The 17,593-nt window shown below is 41.9% G+C and overlaps 2 protein-coding genes and 1 long non-coding RNA gene across 3 annotated transcripts in view; all 3 read left to right on the top strand.

The window, feature by feature from the left end:
- Positions 1 to 10,195, top strand: part of LOC138974851 (zinc finger protein 26-like) — an 85,493-nt gene extending 75,298 nt beyond the window's left edge. Inside the window, exons 5-8 of the mRNA XM_070347576.1 lie at positions 396 to 1,284; positions 4,027 to 4,152; positions 4,756 to 4,805; positions 5,362 to 10,195. Coding sequence (XP_070203677.1) covers positions 396 to 1,284; positions 4,027 to 4,152; positions 4,756 to 4,805; positions 5,362 to 6,069 — 1,773 coding nt within the window. The 3' untranslated portion in view covers positions 6,070 to 10,195. The remainder of the gene's footprint in view (positions 1 to 395; positions 1,285 to 4,026; positions 4,153 to 4,755; positions 4,806 to 5,361) is intronic.
- LOC138974915 (uncharacterized) lies at positions 1,286 to 2,405 on the top strand. The gene is made up of 2 exons (XR_011458444.1): positions 1,286 to 1,705; positions 1,736 to 2,405. It is a non-coding gene; the product is annotated as an uncharacterized lncRNA (long non-coding RNA).
- A 1,168-nt stretch (positions 10,196 to 11,363) lies between the features above and the next one.
- On the top strand, positions 11,364 to 16,288 carry LOC138974850 (gastrula zinc finger protein XlCGF52.1-like). The gene is made up of 3 exons (XM_070347575.1): positions 11,364 to 11,406; positions 14,419 to 14,471; positions 15,593 to 16,288. Exons 1-3 carry the CDS (start codon positions 11,364 to 11,366, stop codon positions 16,286 to 16,288), a joined length of 792 nt encoding a protein of 263 aa, XP_070203676.1.
- Positions 16,289 to 17,593: the final 1,305 nt, after the last annotated feature.

Genomic DNA, 17,593 nt, shown 5'->3' with positions numbered 1-17,593 from the left:
ATATGTCGCGACAACCAGCCTAAGGGTTAAGAGGACAATCGGTGAGTTTGACCTAGATTACAAATATGTACAGGTCCAAATGTCCTGGCTACGAAACGAATAGTTCAGAAGAGCCCCTGTTGTCAAAACTATCGGATGGTCAACCAGTCAGGGGTCACAACAATGCGTCCGATCAAGAAAGTAGGCCTGAGAACAACAGTGCAATTGCACAGCAGGAATCAGTGACTTCAATTATAGAGCAGGAATTATTGAATAAATTAAACGTCAGGAATTTCCCAATACAGTGTTTTACAAGAACTAGAATTTAAACTACAAAACAAGAGACTGTAGATGGGTAATGACTTGACTGTGCAAAAGACTATTTTTCTAATGACTCTTTTGTTGTCTTGTGACAGAGAGGAGAAAGGAAGAAGAGGTTTGGGTGCCTGTGCTGCGGCGGCCACAGCATGTCTCGACCGGACATCACAGGCCATATATGCGTGGACGCAGAAGGCAAGGTCACGTGTCTGCGTCGCTGTCCCAAGGGCAAAACGCTCATCAAGAACGACCGGCGACTCCTCTTTAACACGGACAGACGCTGCCTCCTGTGCCCCACGTGCGGGGCGATGTTTTCTGAGCGCCTCAGCCTGGACTCGCACCTGATGAAGGAGCACGGGCAGGTGACGGAGAGGCACAAGAAGCACCACTGCGCGCGCTGCAACAAGATGTTTGCCCGCAAGAGCGGCCTGGACATCCACAACGCCAGGGTTCACACCCAGGGGGACAAAGCCAGTGCCTTTATCTGTGACTTCTGCGGGGAGAAGTTCTCCTCCATGAACTCGCTCTACTGCCACAGGAAGTACACGCACGTGGCGGGGAGAAGCTACCAGTGTCAGTACTGCCCAAAGAACTTCTTCAAGAGACACCTGTGGATCACGCACACCAAGCGACACTTGGGCGAGAAGCCCTACATGTGCAAAATCTGCAAGAAGGACTTCACTTGCAACTCCAACCTGATGACTCACATGCGAATCCACACGGGTGAAAGACCGTACAAGTGTGGGAGCTGTGAGGCCGACTTCATTCAGCGCAGCAGCCTGGTGGTGCACACGACCAGGAAACACCCCCCAGGGGGCACTGCTGATGCCAAGGTCACGGACAGGGGGGTGGAACCGACAGGGTCAGAGAAGGGTGGCATGCAGCAGACGTCTGTATCTGACAGCTCCGTGCATCATGTGCACAGTCAGTATGGCGTGGTGCCCCACTCCTCTGTGGGGGAGTATGGCGTGGTGCCCCACTCCTCTGACACGCCTGTTTCTCAGTCAGTGCTGGACGCAGCATCAGACTTCAAAATGTACCATTTATAACGGATGTCAGACTACTATGTATAACACAATTCACAATGTAACATGTATAAACGACCATGTATGATAGATGTCAGACTGTACCATATTTTACAGATGTCAGGCTGTACGGTGTATGTCACAATTCAAAGTGTATCATGTATGAAATGTACCATAACAGATGTCAAACTCTACCATGTATAAATTATAACACACTTTAAACTGTACTGTGTATAATACAATTCAAACTGTACAAAGTTTAAAGTGTAACAATTAAAAGATATGAGAGTGACAAATGTCAAATTGTATTAGGTATAACACCGCTGACTTGTGTACCATGGTTAGCCTGTGTTGTGACAGAGGATTTGCAGGTCAAGTGACTTGTGTACCATGGTTAGCCTGTGTTGTGACAGAGGATTTGCAGGTCAAGTGACTCAGGAAGAACTGTGGTCCCAACTCCTGACAACTGTCAGAGAGAGCGCAGTGTGCTGGCTTATTTGGAGAATCTGAATGAAATATGAGCGTAAACTTAACACTACATCTGTAAGAACTGATGAATACTTCTGTCCCTGCTTGCGTTTGTGTGTGTGAGAGTTTGTTCTGTTATCTCATCAGTGTTGATAAGCGTTTTATGGAAACTTATCTTGTTGCACTATCAGTGTTTGACTTTCAGGGAAAGTTTCACAAAACTGAGTGACCACTGTTTAAATAACAGTCCCAGTGATAAATGGCAGGTGTGTGTGTGTGTGTGTGTGTGTTACAACTTACAGATCATCCAACCCATGACGAGGACACTATTTAAGCTTTGCTGATTCTATGCCAAAGAAAGTTGTTTGTACATTTATGAACTCTCGATGTCTTCCAAACTATATATGTTAATGACAATTTTTTTATTCCATGCTTTGACCTGTTGGAATAGTGTGTGTGTGTGTTCATGCAAGCGTGTGTGCGTGCACATGCTTTTGAAGGAGAGACCTTTATCAGCTCATTAAGTTAACATTTGGCTGTAATGACAGATGATGAATGCAGCTGTTTTTAGACATGACATACCTGACACTGAATAAATCTGAGCTACATCCTGAAGTCCTGCTTTCAACACAAATGTATCGGAGAGTGAGCCAGAGAGAGAATGCATACCAGTAAAAATTGTACCAGAATACTCGGTTGTCAAATGTGTGTACATTCAAACCCCACTCAAGCTGTATCAGTGTATTTGACAGAAAGAGAGACACACAAACTCATAATAATAATAACTGGACATTTTAATAATATGCCTAACCTATGGCTCTAGGCCCTTTACAAAAGAACATATACAAAATAGAACAATTAAATGTACAATGTACATAAAACAATCATACGGACAAAAATCACCACATTACATAATCAATGCAAAAAACAAGCCACCAACCCAGTGTGCATTCAATTGGATTTTCTAACATCGCCTGTGCATAATGTCACGATGTGTGGTATTGTACACAGCTCATTCTTTCTTTCTTTCTTTCTTTATTTGGTGTTTGACGTCGTTTTCAACCACGAAGGTTATATCGCGACGGGGAAAGGGGGGAGATGGGATAGAGCCACTTGTTAATTGTTTCTTGTTCACAAAAGCACTAATCAAAAAATTGCTCCAGGGGCTTGCAACGTAGTACAATATATGACCTTACTGGGAGAATGCAAGTTTCCAGTACAAAGCCAAAGGACTTAACATTTCTTACACACTGCTTGACTAAAATCTTTACAAACATTGACTATATTCTAGTACACAGCTCTTAAAGAGCTAGAAATATCACAGCTTCTGATATGAAACCTACTTTGAGAAGAAGTATAATTTGAAAGTGGCATCTTTGGATCCCTAGAACATAGACTGATTGTACAACAAGTTATGCTAATTTCTACAATCAATCCTCCTTGTGTTAATATAAGGACTATACTTAATTTAGATTATAAAAAAAGAGATTTCTCTGACTTATAAAGGTCTTTAGAGCTTTAACAATGACAAGCAGCAGCTAGTGATAGAGAACTCAACTATAAACCTAACCGTTCACAGATCCCGACAACACAACTCATCAAATTGATCATGCATGGTCATGCACAACACAACTCATCAAATTGATCATGCATGGTCATGCACAACACAACTCATCAAATTGATCATGCATGGTCATGCACAGTTTTCAGAAGTATGTGCATGCAGGTTTGTTCACAGTTTGCAAGAGTTAAGAGCCATTGTCTCACAATATGCTGATACCTGAATCAAACAGGTTTCCCCACATCCTCAGGCTTCTGTACCTATTGAGGATGTCAACTGGTGGGCTGAGATTCTTGAATTAATTAGCAGATATCCGTGCATTGTCAGGAATGTGTATTATAGCAATTAGCAGTGACGGCAAATGGAATGTTACTTGCAGACACTTGTGACGCACACAATCACTCCTAGTGACTAATTCTGCTTTATAGTTTTAAACAAGTATACATACAGATCTTTTTAGGCTGATTTTACTCTTTCTTGTTCCTTTACGTCTATTTGCATGTTTCTTTTTTCTGTCTTACAACGCCTTTTCGAAGCTTCAAAGATCATTGCAAAGTTCTTTTTTACTTTCCCTCTCTTTCCAGCTTTCTTGTGGCTTTTTGGCTTTTTGTTGAGTGGTGCGTCACGCCTCCAATCCCCCACAGTCTAGTCCATCTTGATTTTGGTCGATTTCAGAACTGGTTGAGCTGGACAATTTGCTCGTGTTCGTGTGCGGCCTGTGTCACCTTCCGTATGCCCGGGAACACCGGGTAGTCAGCCACCTCACAATGAAGCACTGGAGTCCCACCGAAAAGACTTGCGGTAAATATAGCATGTCCACCATTGTTATTATTCGTGTCATTTCGTGTCTAATGTTAAAGCCACATGAGGCCCCACACACTATCAACCTCACCCGATTAGCAATAGCAGTTTTGTATGTGTTGAAGCCATTTGATTTTTTTTTCTTGTTGGAGTTTGTGCCTTACTCGTTTTATTATGACTGTATCATGATTGCCTTGACCAGAAGAAAATCTGGTTGAAAGCAATGGTAAACGTTTTGTTGTATTTTCTTCCTTTCCTTTGACAAAATCAGCTAATTCAACAAAAGTGCAAATAGCACAGTTTCAGTTTCGTTTCGAACATAAAATTCTGTGGATTTAGAGGTAGTTTTGTGTCAGTTGTATACCGTTGACAGAATTATTCTGCTATTATTTTTGTCACACTTTTCTTTCTTCTTTTTTTTTAAATCGCACGGATGATAGTCACACGATTATTTCTGTATTAACTATTATTCCTGTTTTATTTTTGTAATGTTTCTGTAATATTTCTGTATTATGCCTGTAAGTGTAATATTTCTGTATTATGCATGTAAGTGTAATATTTCTGTATTATGCATGTAAAATTCCTGTAATACCTGTGTTTCAGAGATGTACTACAAGATACTGCTGACTAACTTCATCAAGTGTGGAAGTGATGTGAGTGTGGCAACATCTTATTTTTTGTTCATAGACACATTCTCTGAGTGAAGTAGTGGACAAAGTGAGGTAAATAGTCATTAGATATATATCCTCAAAGGTGGGCACATAAGTACGTGTACAAGTCTGATGAAAGAACATTTTGAGTATAAACATGCAGAGTCAAAAGTACTTCATGTTTACATGCAGCCATATGAAATAATTATATTGAATTAGAGATTTGTTTTCTTCTTATGGAAAGAAACTTAACCCCTTTTTCAGGGTTAAATTCATCATCATGTTTTGCATCAAATATTATTCTATTTTCATTCAGAACAAAATCTGAAACAGATAGACTGTTTTTATGACATAACTGTTATTGTAACATCTCTGTTATGACATCACTATTATTGTGAAATCACTATTACTGTGACACCACTGTTATTGTGACATAACTGTAATTGTATCATCACTAATTGTGACATCACTGTTACTATGACATCGCTGTAATTGTGACATTAATACTATGAGTCTGACATCACTGTTATTGAGAAATGACTGTTGCTGTGTCTTTCAGGTAGGAAAGTACTCCTGCCTGCACTGCGACACGACAGACATGAGCCGGCAGAAGACGGGGGATCACATCTGCATCAACGTGGACGGCTTTGCGTCATGCGTGACAGAGAGCCCCGAGGGCAGGAAGCTGACCAAGCAGGACGTCAGCAACTTGTTCCACGTCAACGAGAAGTGCTCGCTGTGCGACCACTGTGGCGCCCAGTTCTCCGAGGTCATCGGCCTGGAGAGCCACCTCCACAACGTCCACAGCATCGTCACCGAGCGGCTGGAGGAACACAAGTGTGAAACGTGCGGCGCCCTCTTCCCCACGCGCTCACGCCTCAATCGCCACGCCAACGCCAAGCACCGCGACGGGCCCGACGCCAAGACGTACATGTGCGACTTCTGCGGCAAGGCCTACCCGTCCAAGAGCACCATGTTCCGGCACCGCCAGTTCAAGCACATCAGCGGGGAGCGCTTCCAGTGCGAGTACTGCCCCAAGAAGTTCTTCAAGCGACACCTGTGGATCATCCACACCAAGCGACACCTGGGGGAGGCTCCCCACCAGTGCCAGGTGTGTGGCAAGGACTTCTCCTGCAAGTACAACCTCAAGACGCACGAGAGGATACACTCGGGGGAAAGACCCTATCAGTGTAAGCTCTGTGAAGCCGCCTTTGCTCAGAAAACTAGCCTGGATGTTCACATGAAGAAACACCAGGTGCTGACTTGATACATTTTGTTTGCTAAAAATGCCATGGGGATGTGGCAAGTCCTAGAAATGCCATGGGGATGTGGCAAGTCCTAAACAAGACCAAGAAAAACAAACAAAATCAGCAGCAAGCGGGGTATGGCTGTCTAAATGGCGGGGTAAAAACGGTCATACACTTAAAAACCCACTGGTGCAAAAACATGAGTGAACGTGGGAGTTTGAGCCCATGAAGGAAGACCAAGCAGCAACGTGTCTGGAGGTGAGAATGAATTGAATCCTTCAGAGAACCTGACCTGGCTGTAACATGCTAGTACATGGTCAGAATATGTCACCTGCAAAACTGCTTGTTGTCACGCTCATAAGAACAATACCTAACTCAGTTTTAGGCATTTCTGCAGTGAGACTACAGGGGAAGCTACTGGAAGGGTATCTGTCATGTGTTAGAGAGTATAAACTCTCAGACCAACGAAAACCATTGCCACGGTTACGTGAGCAACACTGCCGTTCTCATTTCTGAGTTAGGCACTTTTCCGTTTTGACACATAAAGACTTGTTTGGAGAATGTTAAGGTATTCAAACGCCTTTTCTGGGTTGTTATGCAGTTGTGGTGATAGAAAATGTTGCTGTCAGCTCTTTATCTTGCGCGTATACCGGTGTCAGCCGATCGAGATAGGCAATTTGAAACCTATAACTAAAATTAGATGGGCAGATTGTTCAGAAACCAAAAACGTTTTTTGCGTTTTTCTCAAAACTTTGAAAAATGACATAGGCAGTTATCTTATGAGCATGACCTTGTGTTCCTTCATTAAAGCAGGAGTCTGCCTACAGGGGAACTGACTTTGCAGACATTAACTAAGGCAATGTGCGGCACTTCAGTCAAAATCACACAATATGTCTTTCATTCATATTTGGCAAAGGAAGACTACAAAAAAGTTAATTCATATTTTGCAAAGTAAGACTACAAGAAAGTATGGTAAAGCACTTATGTCATTTTGAAGATAAAAACATTCTAGCAAGAATGAGAGAACAAATGTGATTGTGATGAAAAGAAAGTGAAAGTGTTAGTTGGTTGGTAATGTTTGGTCAGTGACAGAAATGAGAGACTAGAAATGAGAGACTGCATACTTAAGTGCTTTCCTTCAAGAACAGTTTGATTGCTTAGCTAGTAAGAGATCAGGGATTGGCTTGGGCGTCGGTCATCGGTCTTTTGCCATGTTAAATTCGGAAAAAAAACCGACACTCATGGGTCTCAATCCGTCAACTGACCGATAGACATGCAGCAAGAGTCGGTCAGCTCGTCTTATTTTTGTCTGCTGTCTTGTTCTTTCCTTTTTTTTTTCTTCCTTCCCCTTAATTGAAATAAATATGGTTATTGTGTCCTCTCCCGCAGTGGGGCACTGCGGTTATGAAATTAAAGGCCCCTCCTGTTTTTGGAACCGCAGGAGCTTTCTAGTTTGCTGTTAGGTAGATTTTTGGTTCCTCTTTCCTGTCATGCTCTCTTTTTCTTCATGAATTCTTTTCTTTTTTCTGCCTTCTTGCTCATTCACCTGTATTTTTTCCAAAAAACTCTTCTCTTGCCGCTTGTCTCGCGATTCATGTATAGTTTAATCTGTTAGTGTTCTGATGTAAGTCCAGCAGTAGATAGGTTAAGCCTATTTTAACATACTGGAAACTGGTAATCTTCCAGTAGGTATTAATTTAGTTTTACTAAAGCCTGCTGGGACACAAGTAATGGGTTAGTGCATTTGTAAACAGGAATCGCTTGACAAGTGGCCCCCTTCATCCCCCCCTTCCTCGTCCTGATATGGCTCTGCGTAGTCGGCTGGACGTTAAGCAACAAATAAACAAACAAACAAACAATTGTGTCCTCAGACCTTGTGTTCCTCTTCATGTAAGACCATTGGAAAATAAACAAAAAAATAAAGAAAGTAATTGAATTTTCCTCTCATTTGTACAATGTAAACAAGTTACTTTCAGAAGTTTCTCTTCACTGCCGTAATGCACAATTGTGGCAGTGCCGTGGTGGAAGGAAAGTTTTTTTCTTGACAGATTGGTTTGCAAAATGACTGATTGATTCATGGCTGAGTCCATCAATGGACCTCTAGTGGACAAAACCCAAGCCAATCCCTGAGAGATTTCTAATAATGTTGCACAGAGAAAAGGATTTTAGTATTTGATACATTTTAGGTTGAGGGGATATATGATCTCTGCAGATTTGCTTTTAAAAATTGTTAGGTTATTTACAACCTCGTTTTTAATGAGATTTAAAAAGTGTATGTGTAATTGGAGAGTAATTTTGGATAAGGTATTTGAATTTTAAACTCTTATATTTTCGGTGTTTCATACTCCATGAGCCAAACGCCGTTTTCTGCAGCGAACTAAATGGTTTTAAGCATGGAGCTTGCCATGTGAACTGAATGGTTTTAAGCATGGAGCTTGCCATGTGAACTGAATGGTTTTAAGCATGGAGCTTGCCATGTGAACTAAATGGTTTTAAGCATGGAGCTTGCCATGTGAACTAAATGGTTTTAAGCATGGAGCTTGCCATGTGAACTGAATGGTTTTAAGCATGGAGCTTGCCATGTGAACTGAATGGTTTTAAGCATGGAGCTTGCCATGTGAACTAAATGGTTTTAAGCATGGAGCTTGCCATGTGAACTAAATGGTTTTAAGCATGGAGCTTGCCATGTGAACTGAATGGTTTTAAGCATGGAGCTTGCCATGTGAACTGAATGGTTTTAAGCATGGAGCTTGCCATGTGAACTAAATGGTTTTAAGCATGGAGCTTGCCATGTGAACTAAATGGTTTTAAGCATGGAGCTTGCCATGTGAACTGAATGGTTTTAAGCATGGAGCTTGCCATGTGAACTGAATGGTTTTAAGCATGGAGCTTGCCATGTGAACTAAATGGTTTTAAGCATGGAGCTTGCCATGTGAACTGAATGGTTTTAAGCATGGAGCTTGCCATGTGAACTAAATGGTTTTACCAGGCATGGGAATTGTCCGCCGAATGGCGGATTTCCGCCGAATTTTTTTTTTTGTTCCGCCGAAAATGCAAAAGTGTCCGCCGAAAAAATAAAGGGGGGAGGCACACAAAAAAAGCACCGGTTACTTTGGCCTTTGCGCAAAAGTCCGCGAAAACTTTCCGTACTTTGTTCACGCACTGCTACCGCCCGCCTCAGTTATTGAACTTTTATGTTTGAAAGTAAACCAGATTGCACAGATTGTGTTACAAGTTACATTTTCCTGTTTGTCTCAACAGATCAATTTTTTTACAAATTTAAACCATATAATAATACATGTATATTTTTTTTTTCTTCAAAAAAGCAAAAATTGGTACATTTTTGTACTAAAAACTCTGATTCTAAAAACAGAATTTAATGGCAAACTTGGAGCTCAGATGACACCAGATTGCACCATCTGGGTTCTTTGGATAAAAAAAATTTCCGGGGGGGCATGCCCCCGGACCCCCCTAGTAAGGCTAGGCGCTTCGCGCCGTCGACTTGACGCTTCGCGTCTTCAGTTATAAATTTTCCGCCTTTTTTACAATTTTTAATTCCCATGCCTGTTTTAAGCATGGAGCTTGCCATGTGAACTGAGAAAGAAAACAAACTAGCATCGATCTCGGATAGCATTACCTGCTGAAGAGAGGATAAAAAACAATAACCAACTAACCTGCTTATAACTTTAACAAGTGAAAGTAGGGTTACAGACTTCTTCTTTTTTTCTATCAAGATGTATGCATGGATTATTTCATGAACAAGTGTACACTAATCCAGACAAGTATTGGCATGTATTTTCCAAAAATCAAACAAGTATTTGCACAGAAGGGTTACACAGACAAAGGAGCAGCTTATGGGATATATAACAAGGGTACCGGGTACTTATGTACTTCAGGCAGATTTTGATTGCTGTCTTTTTAAATATACTTGACTTTTATCTGCAAGTTTTTCTTCTTTTCTGATGCGCACAAGGCTTGTGATTTCTTGATTGTACCGATTTTTACTCATCTCGTTACTGTTTAGTTTGTGTGTGTTGTACATTTTACTTGAAGTCATGTGATGTGAGACCATAACCAGAGAATGATGTTGGATGTAAAAATGTCATCCAGATGCAAACAAATAAAGAAGGATCAGAAACAACTATATATTTTCTGAATGTTTTTAGTTTTGGAATGAGTTGTGTGTCTGGTATGATTCTATGAATGGTTTTCTCTGGTCATGGTTCACTACCCTCACTACATGTTGAGACACATTGTCAAATCAGAGAATCTCAAAACACCAACTTCAGTCTCACAACAGATGTCTTCAATCTGTGTATTATATGTCTGTCAGTGTCATTGTGTCTGACAAAGGACACTGTTGCAAAACTTGTGGTTTATATATACAGTGCCATTCTGCGAGTGTTATCGGCACTTGTACTTGTAGTCTTGTTTTTAATATGTCCTGTACACGTATTAGTGAAAATGGTTCTCAACATTTGGATCCTGCTGAAGTGAAAGTGGTTCCTAATAATAATATTTGGCGCATACACAAGTGAAATTGTTAAAAAAAAAAAATAAAGCAATTGCCAATGCAGAAGTGAAAGTAGTTTTAATTTTAATCAATTATCCATTTTAGTGTGTGTGGGTGACTGATGATTTCACACGCAGAGTTTAGTGTCTACCCAACGTAATGGTATGTGTGGATGACTGATGATTTCACAACAACACTTTAGTGTCTTCCCAATGCGATGGTGTGTGTGCGGGTCACTAAAAATTTCACAACCAGAGTTTAGTGTCTACCCAACGTAATGGTATGTGTGGATGACTGATGATTTCACAACAACACTTTAGTGTCTTCCCAATGCGATGGTGTGTGTGCGGGTCACTAAAGATTTCACAACCAGAGTTTAGTGTCTACCCAACGTGATGGTGTGTGTGGATGACTGATGATTTCACAACCAGAGTTTAGTGTCTACCCAACGTGATGGTGTGTGTGGGTGACTGATGATTTCACAACCAGAGTTTAGTGTCAACCCAACGTGATGGTGTGTGTGGGTGACTGATGATTTCACAACCAGAGTTTAGTGTCAACCCAACGTGATGGTGTGTGTGGATGACTGATGATTTCACAACCAGAGTTTAGTGTCTACCCAACGTGATGGTGTGTGTGGGTGACTGATGATTTCACAACCAGAGTTTAGTGTCAACCCAACGTGATGGTGTGTGTGGGTGACTGCTGATTTCAGACGAAGAGGAGCTGGTGGTGTATGCATGCTGCATGTGCCAGCGACCGTTCCCACGACGACACTGTCTCTCTCCTCACTTTAGGGGGATGCACTGGGAGCACGAACACGACTTTGATATCAATCACAAAGGTAACTCACTTCCCTGTGGAACACCACTTTGATAGCAATCACAAAGGTAACTCACTTCCCTGTGGAACACCACTTTGATAGCAGTCACAAAGGTAACTCACTTCCCTGTGGGACACCACTTTGATAGCAATCACAAAGGTAACTCACTTCCCTGTGGAACACCACTTTGATAGCAATCACAAAGGTAACTCACTTCCCTGTGGAACACCACTTTGATAGCAGTCACAAAGGTAACTCACTTCCCTGTGGGACACCACTTTGATAGCAATCACAAAGGTAACTCACTTCCCTGTGGGACACGACTTTGATAGCAATCACAAAGGTAACTCACTTCCCTGTGGAACACCACTTTGATAGCAATCACAAAGGTAACTCACTTCCCTGTGGGACACCACTTTGATAGCAATCACAAAGGTAACTCACTTCCCTGTGGGACACCACTTTGATATCAATCACAAAGGTAACTCACTTCCCTGTGGGACACCACTTTGATAGCAATCACAAAGGTAACTCACTTCCCTGTGGGACACCACTTTGATAGCAATCACAAAGGTAACTCACTTCCCTGTGGGACACCACTTTGATATCAATCACAAAGGTAACTCACTTCCCTGTGGGACACGACTTTGATAGCAATCACAAAGGTAACTCACTTCCCTGTGGAACACCACTTTGATAGCAATCACAAAGGTAACTCACTTCCCTGTGGGACACCACTTTGATAGCAATCACAAAGGTAACTCACTTCCCTGTGGGACACCACTTTGATAGCAATCACAAAAGTAACTCACTTCCCTGTGTAACACCACTTTGATAGCAATCACAAAGGTAACTCACTTCCCTGTGGAACACCACTTTGATAGCAATCACAAAGGTAACTCACTTCCCTGTGGGACACCACTTTGATAGCAATCACAAAGGTAACTCACTTCCCTGTGGGACACCACTTTGATAGCAATCACAAAGGTAACTCACTTCCCTGTGGGACACCACTTTGATATCAATCACAAAGGTAACACTTCCCTGTGGAACACCACTTTGATAGCAATCACAAAGGTAACTCACTTCCCTGTGGGACACGACTTTGATAGCAATCACAAAGGTAACTCACTTCCCTGTGGAACACCACTTTGATAGCAATCACAAAGGTAACTCACTTCCCTGTGGAACACCACTTTGATAGCAATCACAAAGGTAACTCACTTCCCTGTGGGACACCACTTTGATAGCAATCACAAAGGTAACTCACTTCCCTGTGGGACACCACTTTGATAGCAATCACAAAGGTAACTCACTTCCCTGTGGGACACCACTTTGATAGCAATCACAAAGGTAACTCACTTCCCTGTGGAACACCACTTTGATAGCAATCACAAAGGTAACTCACTTCCCTGTGGGACACGACTTTGATAGCAATCACAAAGGTAACTCACTTCCCTGTGGAACACCACTTTGATAGCAATCACAAAGGTAACTCACTTCCCTGTGGAACACCACTTTGATAGCAATCACAAAGGTAACTCACTTCCCTGTGGGACACCACTTTGATATCAATCACAAAGGTAACTCACTTCCCTGTGGGACACCACTTTGATAGCAATCACAAAGGTAACTCACTTCCCTGTGGAACACCACTTTGATAGCAATCACAAAGGTAACTCACTTCCCTGTGGAACACCACTTTGATAGCAATCACAAAGGTAACTCACTTCCCTGTGGAACACCACTTTGATAGCAATCACAAAGGTAACTCACTTCCGTGTGGAACACCACTTTGATAGCAATCACAAAGGTAACTCACTTCCCTGTGGAACACCACTTTGATAGCAATCACAAAGGTAACTCACTTCCCTGTGGAACACCACTTTGATAGCAATCACAAAGGTAACTCACTCCCCTGTGCCGTCTCGGTTTATCTTGTAGCAGTGCTGATCAAGCAGCATATTTGAATCTGAACGAGGGACACAGTTATAAATCACCTGTAAACTTGAAGCCAAGCGGTCAGCACTGTACACTTAGACAGAGTAGGTGGGATTCTAAATGCAAGCCATCTATTGCAAGGTTAAAGATAAATTATGCTCTGACATTGTGCAGTCGGCAGCTACTGGTATTGTTAGATATCATAGCCTGGGACTGGGCTTGCCAACTTTCACTCAAGCAGGATTCCATGGAAAAGGGCAAGTTAATTCATCTGAAAATGCTGACCAGAAACAGTGCTGGTGCAGTTTAAATTATTATGAGAAGAAGATTGGGAAAAAAGATTCAAGTTTCTTAGTTATAGATTAAGTATTGAGCTGCAAAAGAGAGATAAGGGAGTATATTATGCAAAAGAGAGATAAGGGAGTATATTATGCAAAAGAGAGATTAGGGAGTACATTATGCTAAGGACGTTGAACTCTCTTAGAGCTACACTTCGGTGATTTGTTTATTGTCTGTTGTTTCCCTAATGTGGCCAAATTGTCAAGGGTGTCAATTAGGAAAGGAAAGACAGTGTTGTTCCCAGATACAATACAATATAATACAATATAATACAATATAATACAATATAATACAATATAATACAATATAATACAATATAATACAATATAATACAATATAATACAATATGATACAATATAATACAATATTTGATAGTTGTTGCTTTTTGGGTCCAGCGGACCATATAGGCCAAATCAGGACCCCATCACAGTATAATACATATAATGCAATATAATACAATATAATACAATACAATAGCTATATGGTCAGTTGGTCCTGGATTCAAAATGTGCATCAGTCAAAGTGTCCTGGCCACAAACAATTGTTATGTCAAAAGACATCCCGATGTCAAAACTATCGGACATGTATAACGACCGACCAGGGTGTGAGAGCAATGTGTCAGATAAAAAGTTATGCGTAAATGTCTGGAAGACCAAGACCTTGGAACAACACTAGAACTAGTTGACATGTGAGTTTAGAGCGGAGAGAAAAGCAAAGATTTCTAACAGTAATTTGTAACATCCTTTTTTGCAGAGAAGTGTTGCAAGATTCCCATGACAGGCATGTTGCAAGAGGTGTATCAACGTGTAAGAGGTTCTTTGGTTCTGTTCTTTATTTTGAAAATATGAACTGACACTCTGTTTTGTTGTTGCTGTTGTTTAAACAAATTGTTGAAGGAACATCAAACGGTGAGCAACCATTACACTGTATTACTAAAGGATTGAAGTTGATCAAGACTTTCTATCCCCGGTTAGGGTGTGTTCTATCTTCTCAAATCAAAGACTGACTCCAGTCCTATGTACAGGCTGCGTTTATTATGCTTTCCACAAAATGAGAGGTAAGAATGGGATGAAGGTATAATGGTTGCTCCAGCTTTTCCTTGGAAAGATTTCACTTGAGTTGGTTGAGTTCGTTGGATAAATTAGTCGCTCTCTCGTGTATGTAGGGCAGGATAATGTTTTGATTTTATTAAGGGTACGAGAATGTAGTAATGTTATTTATTGGAGCGAGTCGAGCTGATAGTAGAAAAGGATGCTTTCAGAACAGAAGTCTGAACATAGTATATTGTCTACAAGTCAGGCAATGATCGATGCATTTAGGACAAGAGAACAACAATGTTTATAGGAGGCAATGATGCTTTCAATGTAGAACATAGTATATTTATAGGAGGCAATGATTAATGCCTGTAGGATAGGAGCTAGCTAGAACAGAGTATGGAAGATGATGCTTTAAGGGCAATGATTAATGCCTGTAGGATAGGAGCTAGCTAGAACAGAGTATGGAAGATGATGCTTTAAGGGCAATGATTAATGCCTGTAGGATAGGAGCTAGCTAGAACAGAGCATGGAAGATGATGCTTTAAGGGCAGACCTTTGTACCATATAAGAGACAAACTGGATTTAAAATATTTATTGGTCACAATGTCCTGGCTGCATAGAGTTGTGTGAAAAGACACCCCACATGCCAAAACTAACAGCACAATCATTCGACCATCATGGGGTGGGAACAATGCGTCAGATTAGATAAGTATACATGCATGACAGAAGATTAAGGCCTCTCTAAGTAGTCGATCTACGATTTGTTTATAGTAGACGAGGATGCTTTCAGGAGAGGATAGCATAATCATTTATAGGAGGCTAGGATGAATGCTTTCAGAGCCATGGGGGATCAGAGATAGTATGTTTACAGACGACAATGGTGCTTTCAGGGCAGCTGCCCAGCTTACAGGTGCAGAGAATGCGGCTCACAGCTGGGTCGCGGGCAGGCCAAGGCTGGCAGACACCTGTGTGTCACCCCTCAGGGCACAGCTTCCTGCGTCACCCTCTGCCCACAAGGCCGCAGGCTGAACAAAAGCCACATGAGGTTTTACTTGGACCCTGAGGCCCAGGGATATGTCTGCACGCTGTGTGACACAGAGTTCCTGTCAAGCCGGCCGTACCACAAACACATGCGTCATATCCACGGGCAGGAGACGGGCTCCCAGTTCCCGTGCCCAACCTGCGACCGCTTCTTTGAAACCGCGCTGAAACTGTGGCGCCACAAGGTGGCCGTGCACCAAGCCAAAACACTGGTGTGCGACGTCTGTGGGAAAACGTGCGACAACCAGCTGAGTTTCACGGATCACAAGAGGCAGCACAGGCTGGGGAAGTACCAGTGCGAGCACTGCCCCAAGACCTTCGCTCGCAAGCACACGTGGGTGTACCACACCCGGAGACACACGGGCCACAGTCTCCACAAGTGTCAGCACTGTGGCAAGGCCTTGATGGGCAACTACAACCTGCGCATTCATGAGAGAATACACACCGGAGAGAAACCATACAAGTGTGATCAGTGCTTTGCTGCCTTTGCCCAGAAGAACAGCCTTAACTGGCACATGAAGAAACACTCCTTAGCTTTCAATTGAGGAAAAAGCAGGAGAATGTTGCGAGAGTTGAGGCTGCTGTGTTAGTGAGGCCTGATGATCTTGTTTGAATTTTGACTAGGCAGCACACTCGTGAGGCCCTGTGTGCGAGTGTGTGTGTGAGTGCCTGTTCTGAGTGGAAGAGAGAGAGAGAGATAGAGAGAGAGTTCTGGTCAGTACTAAAAGCATTATCAGGTATTATAATATAGATTTTAGCATTATTCACTGAGTATGTGTCTGAAGTTGAGAAGGACTTCATACTAGTTAGTTTGTAAAAATTTTAGTCAAGCAGTATGTAAGAAATGTTACGTCCTTTGTACTGGAAACTTGCATTCTCCCAGTAAGGTCATATATTGTACTACGTTGCAAGCCCCTGGAGCAATTTTTGACTCACATGCGAAGCAAAAGTGAGTCTATGTACTCACCCGAGTCGTCCGTCCGTCCGTCCGTCCGTCCGTCCGGAAAACTTTAACGTTGGATATTTCTTGGACACTATTCAGTCTATCAGTACCAAATTTGGCAAGATGGTGTATGATGACAAGGCCCCAAAAAACATACATAGCATCTTGACCTTGCTTCAAGGTCAAGGTCGCAGGGGCCATAAATGTTGCCTAAAAAACAGCTATTTTTTACATTTTTCACATTTTCTCTGAAGTTTTTGAGATTCAATACCTCACATATATATGATATATAGGGCAAAGTAAGCCCCATCTTTTGATACCAGTTTGGTTTACCTTGCTTCAAGGTCAAGGTCACAGGAGCTCTTCAAAGTTGGATTGTATACATATTTTGAAGTGACCTTGACCCTGAACTATGGAAGATAACTGTTTCAAACTTAAAAATTATGTGGGGCACATGTTATGCTTTCATCATGAGACACATTTGGTCACATATGATCAAGGTCAAGGTCACTTTGACCCTTATGAAATGTGACCAAAATAAGGTAGTGAACCACTAAAAGTGACCATATCTCATGGTAGAAAGAGCCAATAAGCACCATTGTACTTCCTATGTCTTGAATTAACAGCTTTGTGTTGCATGACCTTGGATGACCTTGACCTTGGGTCAAGGTCACATGTATTTTGGTAGGAAAAATGTGTAAAGCATGTGAGTCGTATGGGCTTTGCCCTTCTTGTTTGATTAGTGCTTTTGTGAACAAGAAACAATTAACAAGTGGCTCTATCCCATCTCCCCCCTTTCCCCTATCCCATATCCCTCCTTCCCCCGTCGCGATATAACCTTGAGTGGTTGAAAACGACGTTAAACACCAAATAAAGAAAGAAAGATACTAGTTAGTTTGCGTGTTAG

The sequence above is a fragment of the Littorina saxatilis genome, linkage group LG8 (genome assembly GCF_037325665.1).
Source record: "Littorina saxatilis isolate snail1 linkage group LG8, US_GU_Lsax_2.0, whole genome shotgun sequence".
Taxonomy (NCBI): domain Eukaryota; kingdom Metazoa; phylum Mollusca; class Gastropoda; order Littorinimorpha; family Littorinidae; genus Littorina; species Littorina saxatilis.
The sequence above is the reverse complement of the archived record's forward strand: the minus strand, read 5'-3'. Positions and strand labels throughout refer to the sequence as shown.

Bases quoted from the DNA above. Each gene is read 5' to 3' on its own strand.
- LOC138974850 (XM_070347575.1), top strand. From the start codon at position 11,364: ATGCACTGGGAGCACGAACACGACTTTGATATCAATCACAAAG. The intron at 11,407-14,418 runs GTAACTCACTTC...CCTTTTTTGCAG, and splicing joins CTTTGATATCAATCACAAAG to AGAAGTGTTGCAAGATTCCC. The intron at 14,472-15,592 runs GTAAGAGGTTCT...TGGTGCTTTCAG, and splicing joins TGCAAGAGGTGTATCAACGT to GGCAGCTGCCCAGCTTACAG.